This window comes from Stegastes partitus, unplaced genomic scaffold (genome assembly GCF_000690725.1).
Source record: "Stegastes partitus isolate 25-593 unplaced genomic scaffold, Stegastes_partitus-1.0.2 Scaffold376, whole genome shotgun sequence".
NCBI classification, from domain to species: Eukaryota; Metazoa; Chordata; class Actinopteri; family Pomacentridae; genus Stegastes; species Stegastes partitus.
Window position 1 is genome coordinate 184337 of NW_007578107.1, and position 16278 is coordinate 200614.

Below are 16278 nucleotides of genomic sequence, written 5' to 3' on the forward strand. Positions count from 1 at the left end.
AACTCCTTCAAAAGGTTTGAAATTTCTCCAAAAGTGACAAACGTTGTCATATTAGGTCAATCTGACATTTAAACACCTTGTTTTACACTTTTTGTTTTATCCTTTTTTTTTAATCCTTTTTCTTTTTTCCTTTCCTTTTAATGCACTGTGGCTTTTTTACACAAATATTGTCCAGAATGACTCGAGATTCGTCCAGAATGTCTGGAAAAAATATTCAAATGACCTAAATTGATGAAAAGTCACTGAAAATATCTTTAAACTTGTCCAAAATTATAAAAGTATGTCATTATTTTTCTGCATTTTATCCTTTTTTTTTTCTCTAAAATAATTTTTTTTTATTCTATTTGATTCATTTTTTTCTTTTTGCTGTACTATAATGCGCTGCGGTATCTTATATACAATAGATGCTATTTGTATAAATTGCTGTTTGTTTTATTCATTTACTTGTATTGAATTTAGTATATTTTACTGTGTTTCCACTTTATGCTTCTCTGGGTTTTAATTTTTTACTTGTTTAGCTCTGTTTTTAAAAGGAGATTAAATATTTTTCTGAGCATTTTTATCAGTTGTAGTGTTATTGTGTCACTTAGAAGTCTTTTATTCCTTCCAGGTGAGACCGGCTGGAAACCCAGTAACAAGGACAAAGGGTAACTTCTTATTTTTATCTATATTTATGGGTTGCTGCTACATTGACACTTTGAAGTTCGCAGAATAAGATTTAACTGTTTGAGTTAAGCATAAGCAACAATTAAAAATCTCTCAGATGGTTTGAGAGAGGGGTGAAAGAAGCAATCTATGTCAAACTGGAAAGACCATCCCTCTACAGAGGTGGAAGTCTGAGGCATCTCCTCTCACCTGTTTACAATCCAGTCCTAAGATCTCTCCCCAGAAAGATAAACCACACCTAGCCACAAAAGACCCTATGGAACCCCATTGTGGCAGGGGGAGTTGTAACGACTCGCATAATGAGAGGGTGGAGTAACGACCCCCCATTTGAATTCAAAACTCAGGTGTTAATGGCTCCTTAAGGTTATAAGTATCTGGAACTCCCAAGTAGTTGGTCAGACCTGATGAAGCCTCTTGGATGAGAGGTGGAACGTTTTCAAGGAACTCAAGCAAGTCCAGTTGCTCAATAATCTACCAGAATAACCATGACCTGGATGACTGAGAATCTCCACAAACAACAATTAAAAATCCAAAAGTATATTATAGTAGGAGAGAAAAACAGTATTAAGCTTTAAGTTTTTCTTACTTTTCACTCTGATAGATGATCATCTTCATTTGTAACTTGACACCAGCTGAGTGTCGTTTATACTCAGGAGTCTCCCGGTTAACCATCTGAACACCAACTCCTGCATGTGGGTGTGAACGGGATTTTATCTTTTTTTTTAAAAAAAAAAACCTGCCAAATTTGCATCTTTTGTCAGAGCCAGAAACTGTCAAAGCAGAAAGAATGTTCAGCTTTTTGACGTTTTGTTGGAAAAATGAACCAAATCTACACTTAAAATCCCAACATTTGATCAAACATGACTTCAGTCTGCATGTCTTAAGATTTTGACAGAAATAAACCATTTGCAGTAACTGGATTCTGTAAAAAAAAAAAAACACTCCTCGGCGTAGCCCGGAACGGTCGTGAAAAAGATTCAGTAACTGTTTGAATGAACTGCAGGCAGTGTTGACACAACGATGAATTAAAAATGTGAATAATTAATCACCTATAGGACGTAGAGCGACCGTATTTTTTCTAGTATTGGTCACATCTGTTGTACATGTTGAGTCCAGGTTTTTTCAGTTTTTGTAAAATAAAAACGTCAAAGAAATTTATGTCATATAGACAGAAGACATGTCTGACTTCTCTCCCTTTTTGTGGCTGTTCTGTTTCCATAGAGGTGCAGGACTTTATACTGCAGCGAAAAATGAGTCCACAGTGAAGACAAATACGACCATAGTGAATTAAGATTAAAAAACAAATATAAAAAACTAAAATTGACATCCGTTCTTCTTGGATAGAAGCTTATGAGAGTGTAAATAAGCTTTATATCCCCTGCTCTGGGTCTAAAACTGACTTTTGTGCCACCTTTGAATGTTGTTGGTGAAATAAACATGAAACTAATAAGTAACTCAGAGTGTTGCCAATGTTTGACTCATTTATCATGTGTGTGTGTTTTGTAGGAAGGAGGTGAAGGACCCTGATGTGCTCTACAACATGCTGAAGAACCTCCTGGCTCAGATAAAGGTGAGACTCGCCCGTTTACACCACAAACAAAAACTATAAAGACCTGTGACTGACGAGGGCGTCGTCGTCTCTTTTTAACAGACTCATCCTGACGCTTGGCCCTTTATGGAACCGGTGAAGAAATCCGAAGCTCCAGATTATTACGAGATCATCCGCTTTCCCATCGGTGAGCAAACATCCCTTCAAGAACACATAAAACACAACATAATTTCTGGCTCAGATCATTAATCATTGTGGCTATTTTTTAAAACGCGAACACACCTTTTAAACCCTTTCAATTTTCCCTAATTTGTCGTCTTAAGACCTGAAGACCATGACAGAGAGACTGAAGAACCGATACTACGTGACCAAGAAGCTTTTTATCGCCGACCTGCAGCGAATCATCACCAACTGTCGTGAGTACAACCCCCCAGACAGCGAGTACTGCAAGTGTGCCAACACCCTGGAGAAGTTCTTCTACTTCAAATTAAAAGACGGAGGCCTGATTGAGAAATGAACTCGACTCTCACGGCTGCCGATCAGCACGAGGAAAACATGGCTGTCAGAGTCGGGAAAGACAAATTGTTGGACTTAAAAAAAAAAATCTGAACCAGTGAAGCGTCACAAATGTCAAAATGGCCTCTGCTGAGAGTTATCTTCTGACACTTTCTTTTTTTTCCCCCCCCAGTACTCACAGAGGGGGGAATAATGCGCATATACACGTTTCATTGAGTGTACCAAAGTTACAGGTCCAAGTTCTAACAGTACTCCTCCTTCCTGCATTTATTTATAGTATGATTGACCCGCTTTGGTCGCTTTTAATGACAACTGCTCATTCCAGTTTTTCCTCAAGCTTAAAAACTCGTCACAGGAGCCGAACACAAATGGACCTCGGGACCTAAAGCCACGTTGCCTTCCATTACTGACAGACACTTGAACATCCCAGCCATTTTCACGCGTATGGAGATAAACGTTCTGAGCGGAGGGGTGAAGTGATGACGATGGAAGAGTCGCTGAGTCGTAGTGAAACTATTTAATCAGTCATTTGGTGTGAAAATAATCAAAAAAAAAAGAAACTTGTTTATGAAGCGCAGGTTTTCATCTCTTGCTTTTTTTTCTTTCCAGTGATTTTTTTTTTTCCATGTTCTTTTAACTGTTGGTCAAGAAACACAAAACTTTTAGTTTCATTTTCTTTACTCCAAACAAATGGCTGATTATGAGAACGACGTCACTGATAAACCAATACTCCAAATAATTGTTGGTTGGAGCTGCTAGTACTGGACGGAGCGTCAAGATATTTCCAGCTACATAATTTCCCTTCATGTTGACAACATAATAGTTATTTATACATAAAACACAACACGTACTGTTGATGCACCATTCCACTGGCACAAACCATTACTATGAGGTCACACCTAGTATAGCTCTAAACACGCTTTTACAGGATGCAACAGAAGTGAGCACGTGCTGGTGCAAAGTGAATTATTTGAAATTAAATAAATAATATACTAGAGAATATCTTCTCTTGTGAACAAATACTTCATGAAGACCATAGTGAAAATGCAGGTGCTGAAGTAGAAACTCATTGCAAATGCATGAACATGGTTATATAATGAGCTGATTAAGACCACAGCTCTGTAGTGAATGCATAGTCATGACAGGGAAGAACCCGAAGGCTCCATTTGGAAAAGAGTTTACAGAGAAATTTAAAAATTAGATTGTGAGACGTCACAAAGATGGAAAAGGATGAATTAAAAATCAGTAGAAATACAGTGTCCGCAGTAATCAGGAGGTAGAGAAGAAGCCGTAGTACCGCTAATCAGAGCTGCAGTGGTCGTCCTAAAATGAAGCCACAAATAGTGGACTAGCTTCACAAGCTAGCTCTGAGAAACAAACAACAGCAGCAGCTTCAAGATTGGCACCAAGGTTATCAATGGAAATCTAAAGGACAGTTCATACCATCTAAGCAAAAAGTCCTGCTTACTGTTGGGTGCAAACCTGCACGATTAAACCTTGCTGTAGAACTTGAAAAGATGAATAACGGGAGGATGTTTTTTAGTCAACTTAGACCACAAGAAATGTGTTTGGCTCAGATGGAGTCCAGTATGTTTGGTGTGAACCTGACCAGGACTACCACAGTGAATGCAGAGTCCTGTTAGTGAAGAACGGAGGTGGAAGTGTCATGATATGCATGCGTGCAAAAGATGTTGTTATAGATGCACCATGAACGTCTGTAGATACAGAATTTTCATGACACTGATCCAAACCACGCTGGCAAAACTCTTAAAATGACCGTGAGGTGAATTTAAGATCATGTGACATGTTTGCACAAGCGTGTACTCACTTCTGTTGTAAACTGTTGGCACTGATTTCTTCTGTAGTCGTGTCACTTCCACACACATGCTATGTAGTCTAGTGTTTTGTGTACAGCCACATTCTCTGTGGCGGTTCCATGTTTACCAGGTAAAGACCCAAACATGGTGGTGAGAAGCGAAGCAGCAGCAGTCCTCGCACCGATTCTGGCTTTTGGAAAGACTTTGGTTTATTTATCTCACCGCACACTAGCTGTAGTGGGTGTTGATGCATGGCACACAGTTTACAGTTTGCATTAAAAACTAAAAAAAAATACATCCAATTTTTAGCAAGTGTTGTTTCAGTTTGTTGTTATTTTTTACAAACATTGTAATTAAATGTTGTTTTTTTTTGTTGTTGTTGTTCATTTATCTGTCATCTTTTTATTTGAGCGGTCAGTGTCAAAATGCTTCCTGAGATGCATCCACTTCTTTCAGGGAAGTCACTGTCCAGTGCTGTGGTTGAGCCTGCTTTGTCGAATGTGTCGTGTTTGAGTGGGTGTGGTCGAGAGTGAGTGCGTGTTTATTTTGTACTTGAATCATGACTAGCTTTGAACTGTTGAAGTGATGTCAGTGTCGCATTATTCAGGGTTTGTCAGTTTGCGTAGTTCACCCTCAATCTACCTAATGCTGCATTTCAGATTTTCTCAAAAGGTCAGTCTGAGTGAACCTTCCAGCTGTTTGAGGATGGCTACTGTCAAGTTATGGTATAAATACCATTTACTGTAACTGTAATACTGTTCATGACAATAAAGTTTTTTTTAAATAAACACTCCTTTGATGTGCGGGTGATTTCCAGTGATTTTAATTGCACTAATTAAAAAAACAAGACAGGCGTGACATTGATTTATTAAAGAAATATCCACCTTAAAGTCCCTCTTTGTTGATTTAACCGCCGCAGTCTGGTGTTTGCACAGAAAGCCCCACATTGCAAGATGACAAGATTTGTTCTTTCGATTTGTTCCGTGTAAAGTCTAGAAGTCTAAACCTGTTTTCGTCATCAGTTGGAAATGCTCACCACTGGCACTAACTTATTACTGCACTCATGATGTGTCGACTTGTTAGTGTAGATGAAAAGATCCCCCTAAACACCCGTAATCTGAGAACAAATGTTGTCAGTGTACGCTTAAAAAGATGCTCAGTTGGTGAAAAACAAGCCAAATTCCTGCCACATCACCAAAAATATCCTCCTCTGTACCTCTGATTTTAGGTTTTGCTTTCCTGACTAACTAAAATGAAAACAGGAAGGGCCCATTAAGGGTTCAGTGGATGCAAAACCTGACTTAGTTTTTCATGGACCCTCCCTTTTTAGTGTCAGCCTCAACCATGAGTCACACAGTTTCAGACAAATATAACATTGTTTGGAAAAGTTTTACTTCAGGCTTCGTCTGTCGCTGCGTAAATGAAAAGACGTGCTGTTGTTCCTCCAGAGTCCCCCTCAGTAGGGCCCTTCTGCTGGCAGAGTGCTCACAGCTTTTAGTTTTGTTTCTGAGTCACTCAGCAGATTCTTAAAGGCTTAAAACCTCACCGAAAACCACAGAATCAATGTTGAGTGCTGCTTTCATCATCCCGATTAGATGAGGAACGTAACGTCCATGTAGAGACAGTAAAGACTCTCAGGTGTTTAAGTAGAGACGATAGAAACTCCCAGATGTTGATGTATAGACAACGAAGATTCTTGGGTGTCCACGTAGAGATGAGAAAGACTCCAAAGTGTCCACATAAAGATGGGAAAGACTCCTGGGTATCCTCTTAGAGATGATCAAGACTTTAGATGTCCTTGTAGAGACAATAAAGACTCCCAAGGTGTTTACCAAGAGACGCTAAAGACTCTTGAGTTTCCACAAAGAGACGATAAAAACTCCCGAGCGTCTACTTAAAGACGATAAAGACTCTCGGGTGTCACCAGAGTAAAGATGATAACGACTTCTTACAACTGCAATGAATATTTGATTAATCGTTTAGTTGTCAACTATTAAATCCATGGCCAACTAATCCACTAATAGCCTGAAGAAGTTATATGGGAGGAAAAAAGTCCAAATTCTCTGATTGCAGCTTCTTGAATGTGAGTATTTCCTGGTTTCTTTCCTTCTCTATGACAATAAACTGAATATCTGGGGGTTGTAAACAAAACAAGACATTTTAGGACGTCATGTTGGGCTTTGACAAACGCCAATTGTTGTTATTTTTTAACAATTTCTTTAATTTTATAGACCAAACAGCTAACTGTTCAATCAAGAAAACGGTCTACATTACAATCGATGGTGAAAATAAGAATTAGTTGCAGCACTACTTGTTACCTAATGAGCTGAAAGGTTTCGGGTGCTCCCTTAGTTATCCAGTTTAGTAGGTGGCGCTGCTGCAATAACCAAGGGTCCTAGAAACGTGGTCCTGAAACTACCTGCTGCTCTAATGTGCACAAAAACTGCCCAGGAACAGCTGGAGGAACACAACAAAGACCCCAAAACTACCCAGAACCCAAGTTGATCGAGCATCTGTTGGATGTAACAAACCCTAAAGCCAATGAATGGTATAGGTTTATTGATATTTACTCTATTTCTGATTAGATCCACATCTTGCTACTGCGGAAGCCTCACATGTTACTTTTCATGACTTTCTTTTTGCAAAGTTTCAAAGTCCTGCAAAAATAAGAACTTGCAACTGTGAAAGAGAAAAGTTGCAGAGTAACCAGAGTGCAGACGGGTTAATGTGATCAAACCACATGGATTTAATGCACTGGTACACAAGCTGTAAGTTTTGTTTTCCCAATGTAATGGAGAGCCAGTAGGGCCCGGTTAGGGTGTATGCAGACACACAGGAAGCTTCCAGCATTCAAACACACACAGTGATTCTAGACATGCTGTAGATGGGAACAAAATTGTGCTAAGTAAATATGGACTTCCATATTTACCTTTTGTTAGCCTTACATGTACTCATTGTTTTAAAAAATGGCTATAAACCACCTCTTTAGTTCTGCGGCCCTGTCGCTGCAAAACGAACCCCAGCTGCTGTTGCTCCAGAGACTCCCTCACTGGGGCCACCTTATCAGACTTTTAGTTTCGTTTTCCAGTTTCCACGTCACTCAGCTGATCACAACAGAATTTAAAACCCCAGCTCGGCACTGTACGGTGTTAGTTGGCCGAGGAGAAGCTGAAAACACTGCACCGCTCTGTGTTATTGCTGCTGAGAGGTGAGTTTAAAGGCTCATTTCCTAGAAACTGGCTTACTAACATGTTTCCTGTCTGCAGCGTTGCACTGATCCAACCAGTCGTTTTGGGTTTAATGTGTAATCTGGTGTCTGTTTCTTCTGTTTAAAACAGCAACTCTGCGTAACCCTGCTGTGTCACTGAGCAAGAGGAAAGTGCAGGATGGAAGAATTTCAGCTTTATGCATACCAGGAAGAAGTGGTTGAAAGGGCTCTTAAGGGGGAAAACATAATCATTTGGCTGCCGACTGGAGGTGGAAAGACTCGTGCTGCCGTGTACGTGGCCAAAAAACACCTGGAGACCACGAGAAATGCCAAAGTGGTGGTTCTGGTGAACAAGGTACATGAAAAAGCTCAAAACATACATGGAAAAACAACACAAAGAATGACTTTTATAACAGTAAACACAGCAATTCTGAGCATTTTTTTTAACCTGAAAGTGTTTTGAATGCCTTTTCGGATGTAGGTTCACCTTGTCGACCAACACTACGCCAAAGAGTTCCAGCCTCACCTGGGTCACAAGTACTCTGTGATGCCGGTCAGTGGGGAGAGCGAGGAGAAGGACTTCTTCGGGATAGTGATGCAGGAAAAAGACGTGGTCATCTGCACGGCTCAGATCCTGTACAACTCTCTGATCAACACGGAGGAAGCAAAACACGTGGAGCTCTCAGGTCAGTAAAGGTTCAAACTCGTGTCGTCGTCGTAACAGCGAGGCGAACTGAACCCGAATGTGTTCCCCGCAGACATCACGCTGCTGATATTCGACGAGTGCCACCACACCCACAAGGAGTCGGTCTACAACAAAGTGATGAGGTGCTACATAGAGAAGAAGCTGAAAGGCGAGCGAGCGCTGCCACAGATCCTTGGACTCACCGCATCACCGGGGACGGGAGGCGCAAAGGTCCTGGATAAAGCTGTGGAGCATGTCCTGCAGGTAAGTTTTACACATGTCCTCCCACAACTCTCTGTCTCTTTGTCTTTGTCGTCATTTCTGTCTCTGCCTTTCAGATTTGCGCCAACTTGGACTCAGCCATAGTTTCAGCTAAAACCTATGCCCCTGAACTGAAGCAGAAGGTTCCCAGACCCATCAAGACCTTTGACATTGTGGAGAAAAGACTTCAGGTAAGAAGATTCCTTTCCTGTTTATGACCCTTTGAACTTCAAAAAACCTGCTGCCGGGTTTGAAGACTATTTTTGAAAGTCAAATTGCCAAAGTGACGCCATTTATCACAGCCAGAACCTGTACAAATTTTATTTTTTTTTAAAAAGAGCCAAAAATACAGCATTCCTATTAAACAGATTCTGTGAAAAACAAAAAATTCTTTGCTCCACTCTTCATCTGTAAAGACATTAGTGACTCAGCAGCGACCAACGGTCATGTGACAAAAATTCAATGACTTTTCAGCTGAACTGCAGGCTTTGTTTATACAGATTGAATTGTAAGTATGTAAAAAAAAAAAAAAAAAAATGCAGGCTTTGTTTATACAGATTGAATTGTAAGTATGTAAAAAAAAAAAAAAAAAAGTATTATAAGTTCGTGCCGCCACAGCTCCTTTTGTTAACATTTTTATGTAGTTAAACTGATTGGAAATCACAGGTGTAAGGTTTTTTGACTTTGGGGTCTGTATTTTTAATATGACCTTTGCAGACATCTGTAAAATATATATTAACATGACAGGAAAAACTCAACTGCTGACAACAGCATGACTAAAAGTTCTTCCTTTTATGAACACAGACACCTTATTTTTTTTTCTCTGTTAGGATCCGTTAGGGGATCATTTGAAGTGGATGATGGAGCTGATTCACGGCTACATGAACCTTCCTCCAGATGTCATACTCAGAGAATGCGGCACTCAGGAGTACGAGGCAGACGTGGTGCTTCTGGAGCAGCGAGGTAAGAACGTGGTGTCGCTTCTCGTCCTGTCATGAGCACATTCGCCGTTGTGACGCGGGTGAGGACTAAGGTAGTCAAATGTTTAAAGAAATCCATGCTCCTGCTGACGTCTATGCAATATTTTGTACATCAGGCGTCAGAGAGAACAACAGACTGCTGGCTCAATGTGCAATCCACCTCAGAGAGTACAATGACGCCCTGCTAATCAATGACACCCTGAGAATGATGGACGCTTATCGCTCCCTGGAGGATTTCTACAACGTCAAGTCCAGCACGGCCATTGATGGGACTGACTTCTTCCTGGTGGGGCTTTTCGAAGGTATGAATCCTAAAATTTCATATGTTTAGCTGCATGACTTCTAATTTATGTTGCAGGTTTTTCACCATCGTTGTCATTGTTGTGCAGAGAACCAGGTGGAGTTGAAGAAATTTGCTACGGATTCTCGCTTTGAGAACCCAAAGATGGCCAAACTCGAGAGCACTCTGCTGAAGCAGTTTGGTCCAGATGTCCAGTCGAGGGGAATCCTCTTCTCTAAAACCCGTAAAAGCATCCACTGCCTCAATGACTGGGTCCTCAAAAACAGGGCCTTGCAGAGAGCAGGTATCAAGGCAGCAATCCTCACAGGAGCTGGTAACGGCATCACTTACATGACTCAGGTGTGTTGATATACAATCTTCACCAACAAAGTATAACCCCAAAACCCACCGACAGGTTTGAAAATTGTGTTATCTGTTTTTAAAAAATCACCAAAATTGCATAATTCTTTGGAGCAGGAAGCCATATAAACAGAAAGAGTCATCAGATTTTCATATTTTGGACAAATCTTAGACTTGTTTTATATTTTGTTTTGGATTGCTTTGGACTTGGCTTTGGACTTGGTTTTGGACTTGGTTTCAGGCTGCTTCGGACTTAGTTCTAGGTTGGTTTTAGACTAATTTTGGGTCTGGTTTTGAACTTGTTCACAGACTGGTTTTAGACTAGTGTTGGACTGGTTATGGACTTGTTTTAGACTGTTGTTGGACTGATTTGGACTGGTTTTAAGTTGGTTTTGTATTGATTTCGGACTTCGTTATGAACTGGCTTTAGACTAGTTTTGTGGTGGTTTTGGATTTTGTTTTAGACTGGTTTGGACTTAGCTTTGGACTTGGTTTTGAGATGGTCTTAGACTTGGTTTTAGACAGGTTTAAGACTGGCTTGGGACTTGGTTATGGACTGCTTTTAGCCTGGTGTTAAACTGGTTGAATGTTGTTATTAGGATGGTTTCAGTTTTGGACTGGTTGGGACTTGGAAACATGTTGGATGTCTTGTGGTCATAGTTTTTTTTTTTCTCTTTTTTTTTTTTTAAATTTTCATAACATTAATAATCAAATGAAATGTTCTTCATTTTTCATGATTTGCAGAACAATAACTGTTTCATACTGCATAAAATGCATTTTTTAGTTGTAGCCATGGTTGTACTGTTTCCACAGAGGTTAAGGATTTTACATTGCAGTGTAAAATGAGTCCACTGCGAGTAAAACATGTATCATGAGCATAAAATGCCCAGAAACTACTTGCTTATCAGAGACGTAAGTCATTCCTGTTCAGTAGCAATTTCTTAATGAACATTTGCTTCTGCTCTTAATCTTAACATTACATTTTTGTGCTCCTTTCTTGTAGCACGAGCAGGCAGACACAATCCGCAACTTTCGCATCGGTCGTCTGAACCTCCTGATCTCCACCAGCGTGGCTGAGGAAGGCCTCGACATCCCTGAATGCAACCTGGTGGTTCGCTACGGTCTGCTTACCAATGAGATCGCCCAGCAGCAGGCCAGTGGACGAGCCCGAGCCACAGACAGCCAGTACTCTGTGGTCGCCCAAGCAGGAGGACGGGAAATTCGCAGAGAGCACATCAATGAATATCTGGAAGAGCTGACTGGGAAAGCCATCGCTGTTGTCCAAAATATGAGCCACAACGAGTTTCGCACCAAGGTGAGGGTGCATTACTCTACCATCCATATCCATTGGTCTTACTGCTGAGCTGACAGGCTGTGTATAAAAGATGGAAAGCAACGTGCCTTAAACCTGCATTCTTTCTCACAACCAGGCGGGGGTGACGAATGTGGTTGCAAAACCAGTGTAGCTATAGTACCTGGTTGTTCCACCAGGTGGAGCCTCTCGCTGTTTAATACTGTACCAACCAAAGGAGGTTACTCGAACTACAAGCAGTTTATGTTAGCAAGCAGAGAGAATTGTGGGGATTTGGCTAGCAAAGGGGCACAATGACAATGACTCGCCATTTTAATGACAATATTTGCTTCCCTGTCTGCAAACGTTCCACCAATTGCTACCAATTACACCAATTATCCCCAATTACTATTTTGCAGGAACACTGTTGCTGCATCCAAAGAAGATTGGTTCAAAGAAATACTCAAGCCAGTGTTTTTTCTAAATATAGCGGAATGATAACACGGTGCAGCAGATCATTCTCCAAGGATCCATTCACTGTGAAAGTGGTTCTGCTGATGTGAGACTAATGCTTTTTATATTCTCAATCTCACATCAACTTTTCTTCTTCTTTGTCTCCAGATAGCTGAGCTTCAAACAGAAGCAGTCCTTTCCAGTAAATTTGCAGAAAGATGCAAAACAGAAAAGCGCAGTCGCTACTTGGCTTCCAACATCCAGCTCCTGTGCCGAAACTGTTTTGCGCCGGTGGCCTCAGGCGAGGACATGAAACTTGTTGACAACGTGCACTACGTCAACGTCAGTCCTGAATTCAAGTGAGTAGAACTCTTTCTGCTACAAGAGCCTGCGCAGAAGTGTCTTCAGGGTAAAGTAAAGCTCTACTTACGGCTTGTCTTTGTTCTCAGGAATCAGTACAAACTTGGTGCTCAGGTGGTACTGCCAAAGACTTTTGAGGACTGGGAGCCTGGACGTAGGATCATCTGCAACAATGGCAACTGCAACAGGGTACATGAATTATCCAATATGTCAGTGGAGCTGACATTGGTGAACATGTTGAATTTTAACCATTATTCGATATAAAAGCCACCAAAAAGGTTCATAATGTTGTGCCTGCCTGCTATGGGCCAGTGATGATCAGGCAGCATGGTCACAACATGTAGCCAAAATAACACTTCTTATCTAAAGACTTTGGGTATTCGAAAAAGATTTAGAAGGAGAAAAAAAAAATTTCAACCAGTCTTCAGAGTTTGATGTAAATCACGTTTATTCAATTCAGAGGCTGTACAAACAAACATGAGCAAAATCTCAAGACATGGCCAGCTAACAATGTGTTATATGTCCTTATATACGTTTGCGAACTTCGTCCAACTCCCTGCCTTTCCCCGAAAAACCCAACCAATTTTCTTCGATACCTATCAGAAAGTCCATAGTAGGGCTGGTCCGAAAAGCAATTTCTGTTGTCCGGATATTCGGCCCCAATCAATGGCGAATATTCTGAATATCTGGGGGTGCCACGTGGTGGTGGCGGGTGGGTATTTGTTCTGATGGAGGGGGGTTGCGCAGGCTCCAACGGGCTGGAAGTGGGCAGGATGCACAGGCAGCATTTGGCTACTAACACCAGTTTAGGTGTTTAGGTTAGCGGTTACGGCACCGAGATCGAAATGGATATCCCGAACGAATAGTCGGTTATTCGGCTATTCAGGTCCAGCCCTAGTCCATAGTCAGCATTATTTCTCGTTTAGCACTGTGTAATTTGAGACTTTGCAGCTGCAACGCACATCGCTGGGGTTTTCTAGCTATCCTGGGCACCATCTTTACCAGATCGTTCAAGGCCACGGTGTCCTTATTTAAACTCACGTATGAACGCAGAGCGAGGGAGAGCGTGTGCACATCAGGTCTGCTGTAGTCCAACCTGAAAACAGGCCTCAGGCTTCTGGAGATGTTATTGGGTTGGATTTTTACTTCAGTCATTTAGTTTAGACATCATATTATCTAATCTCATTATATGTCTATACTTAAATCTTACACATCATAGTCATATCTCTAGTTTTGTCGTTTGTTTAATTCTAAAAAAAAATCCCACCACACTACCTGACCTCCTCATAATCAGCTGATTTTGTATGTACAATAACTTTAACATATTTATTGAAGCCATGCGAAGTTTTGCCTTCATACTATGAATATTTTTAGAGTTACAGGCTCTTGAAGTTCATAGAGGTGGAAAGTTTACGCTTTTTAATTAACTTTTCCATCATTTCTGAGTCTCATAACTTCATCAGTACAGCAGATCCATCCATCCATTATCTATACATCGCTTAATCCTCACTAGGGTCGCGGGGGGCTGGAGCCTACAGCAGATAGACATGTGAGATATTCAGAGCTGAAAAACACATTTGAGTTATGTTAAAAACTTAAACCAAATCTGTTTTCCATCCATCCAGGTGTCACAATCTAAAGACTGAATCTCTTTTTTGTTTGCCCATAACCAGCTTTGAGCATCCACATTATGGGATGTATCATAGTTTGAACTGCAGCAGTTTAATGTCTATGACATAGAGCCATAGAAACAAGCACTGGTACCCTGGATGGGTTTTCTGTTTTCTGATAATTCACCAGAGAAAACTTTAAAAAATGCCTTTAGGGTAAACTTTCAAGGCTCATTTCAGCATGTGTGATAGAACAAGTTATAACAAATGAAAGGTCTCATTTTTACCTACATTTGATTCCAGGATCATCTTCTAGACATGAGTCACTCTGGGGCAAAATATAGTCATGTTTTAACCCTCACACAATGTAAAATGTGAGATTGTTTTACTCAGTGAATTAAAACTCTGATGATTTCTGCAGAATCATTTTCTACCTCGTAGAAAAGACAAGTGTTGGATACCAAGATTACACATCATCACTGTTGTTCACAATCTGTGGACGGACACAGAACAAACTGACAGAACAAGAACTGAACACTATTAGAGGAGAAAGACTCTCTAACAAGCTCTGAATGCTGTAAACTGGTTTGATCAATGAGATGTATCCAAACTGTTCTATCAAACACAAGAACACCAATGTTGTTTCTGCATTTCAACACCAGAAGATGAATGTGTAAGTGTTAAAACGTCTGTATAAGAAAACAGTTTTGGAGAGGAAAGAATTGTGTCTAGGAGATGATGCTGGTATCAAATGTAGGTTAAAAATGAGACCTTTCATTTGTTATCTCTTGTTCTGACCAACCACCTGTCACACAAATCAAACCAACACTGAACGTTGTAAACTAGTTTGACCAATGGGATTGACGTAAAACATGCCGACGCCAAAGTTGTGTCTCCATTCACCACCAGAAGGCACAGCCGCGAGTGTTAAAATGACTATAAAATAAAACTGTTTTGCCCCAGAAGGAATCGTGGCGAGAAGATGAGCCTGATATTAAAATGTTGGCAAAATGGAGACCTTTAATTTGCTACAACTTGTTTTGCAAGCTGATATGTTGATTTGACCTTTGAAAGTTTACCCAAAATGCGTTTGAAAGACTCTTGAACAAGCAGTAAATGCACCAAACTGGTTTAATCAGTGTGATTCCTCCAAATGGTTGCATTAAACACATGAACACCAATGTTGTTTCTCCATTTCACCACCAGAAGATACACTTACAAGTGTTGAAATGACTGTTTCAGAGGAAGGCACTGTGAGTGATTTTTCATGGAATGACCCTTCTGTACATTCACAGGACTGGGGATACGAGATGAAGTACAAGAAGTGCGCCTTACTGCCAAATGTGGCCATTAAAAACTTTGCCCTGCAGACCCCTGATGACAGGATAACTGTGAAAAAGTGGAAGGATGTCCCTTTCACCGTCGAGGACTTCAGCTTCACAGAATACTGCGAAGAAAACTTCCCCGACTTCCTCGACTGAGCCGCCAAAGAGCTCTGTGTGGGACCATTTTATTATTGGAGGTGCTTAAATACAAGCTTTTCTTAAAAAAATTTCCCTTTCCACACATGCTCGGCCACGTTTGCGCTGGGAGCTGTGCGCTGAAACCCATTAGGCATCGATCATGCTTGAAATTAGCATGACAGCTTTGTTTATGCCCAAGGTCTGAGCCTCTTTGCATGTTTTTTTTTTTTTTTCTCTCCTCGGCCTCATCTCACGTCAAGCACAGAAGCAGGAGGCATAAAATGAACTCTGCTGCAACATGCACTTTAACAATTATGACTATTTGACACGCCACTTTTAGAGTATAGGCAGTAATATAAACACTTGCACTGTGGGGATATTGTGTGTGATTATTTAAATGTTTTCAGAAGCCTGATTTTAACTCCATTTTTACATTCCCCCTTTTATTTTCTTTTTAGTTATTCTGATGTATGAGTATGTATTTGGTGTTGATGTATGCAATTTTTAAAATATATTTGAAATGAAATCTGAATAAACACTCTTTTGAAAAGATTAACAGCTCCTCTGTAGTTATTCTGCCTTCATCAGCCACTAGGTGTCAGTGTTGGTTAGCCAATGTCCTCACCGCATCAGCTGCTGGATCTTCCTCTGTCTTCATTACTTCCAACAAACGGTGTGAATAAAGCCAGGATTGAACTGAAAGCAATGTGCAGCTGATGCTCAGTGAGTCTGAGGGACCAGAAGTGAGTCTGGATCCACAGACTTGATGCAAAAATGAG

At 40.7% G+C, this 16278-nt stretch overlaps 2 protein-coding genes across 2 annotated transcripts in view; both read left to right on the forward strand.

Annotated features, from left to right (window-relative positions):
- The window catches only part of kat2a (K(lysine) acetyltransferase 2A), a 9640-nt gene extending 4302 nt beyond the window's left edge, over positions 1-5338 (forward strand). The window contains exons 9-12 of the mRNA XM_008284861.1: positions 611-647; positions 2173-2236; positions 2318-2402; positions 2539-5338. Of these exons, the coding sequence (XP_008283083.1) occupies positions 611-647; positions 2173-2236; positions 2318-2402; positions 2539-2732 (380 nt within the window). The 3' untranslated portion in view covers positions 2733-5338. The remainder of the gene's footprint in view (positions 1-610; positions 648-2172; positions 2237-2317; positions 2403-2538) is intronic.
- A 2318-nt stretch (positions 5339-7656) lies between these two features.
- dhx58 (DEXH (Asp-Glu-X-His) box polypeptide 58) lies at positions 7657-16052 on the forward strand. The gene is made up of 12 exons (XM_008284855.1): positions 7657-7756; positions 7887-8111; positions 8238-8442; positions 8515-8705; positions 8780-8893; positions 9533-9665; positions 9799-9984; positions 10072-10322; positions 11326-11637; positions 12235-12425; positions 12516-12615; positions 15332-16052. Exons 2-12 carry the CDS (start codon positions 7935-7937, stop codon positions 15515-15517), a joined length of 2046 nt encoding a protein of 681 aa, XP_008283077.1. The 5' UTR covers positions 7657-7756; positions 7887-7934; the 3' UTR covers positions 15518-16052.
- Positions 16053-16278: the final 226 nt, after the last annotated feature.

What these genes read in the sequence shown, in the direction of transcription:
- dhx58 (XM_008284855.1), top strand. Translation starts at nt 7,935, where the DNA reads ATGGAAGAATTTCAGCTTTATGCATACCAGGAAGAAGTGGTTGAAAGG. An exon ending in TGGTGGTTCTGGTGAACAAG is followed by an intron (nt 8,112 to 8,237) that starts GTACATGAAAAA and finishes TTTCGGATGTAG; the next exon opens with GTTCACCTTGTCGACCAACA. An exon ending in CCTGGTGGGGCTTTTCGAAG is followed by an intron (nt 9,985 to 10,071) that starts GTATGAATCCTA and finishes ATTGTTGTGCAG; the next exon opens with AGAACCAGGTGGAGTTGAAG.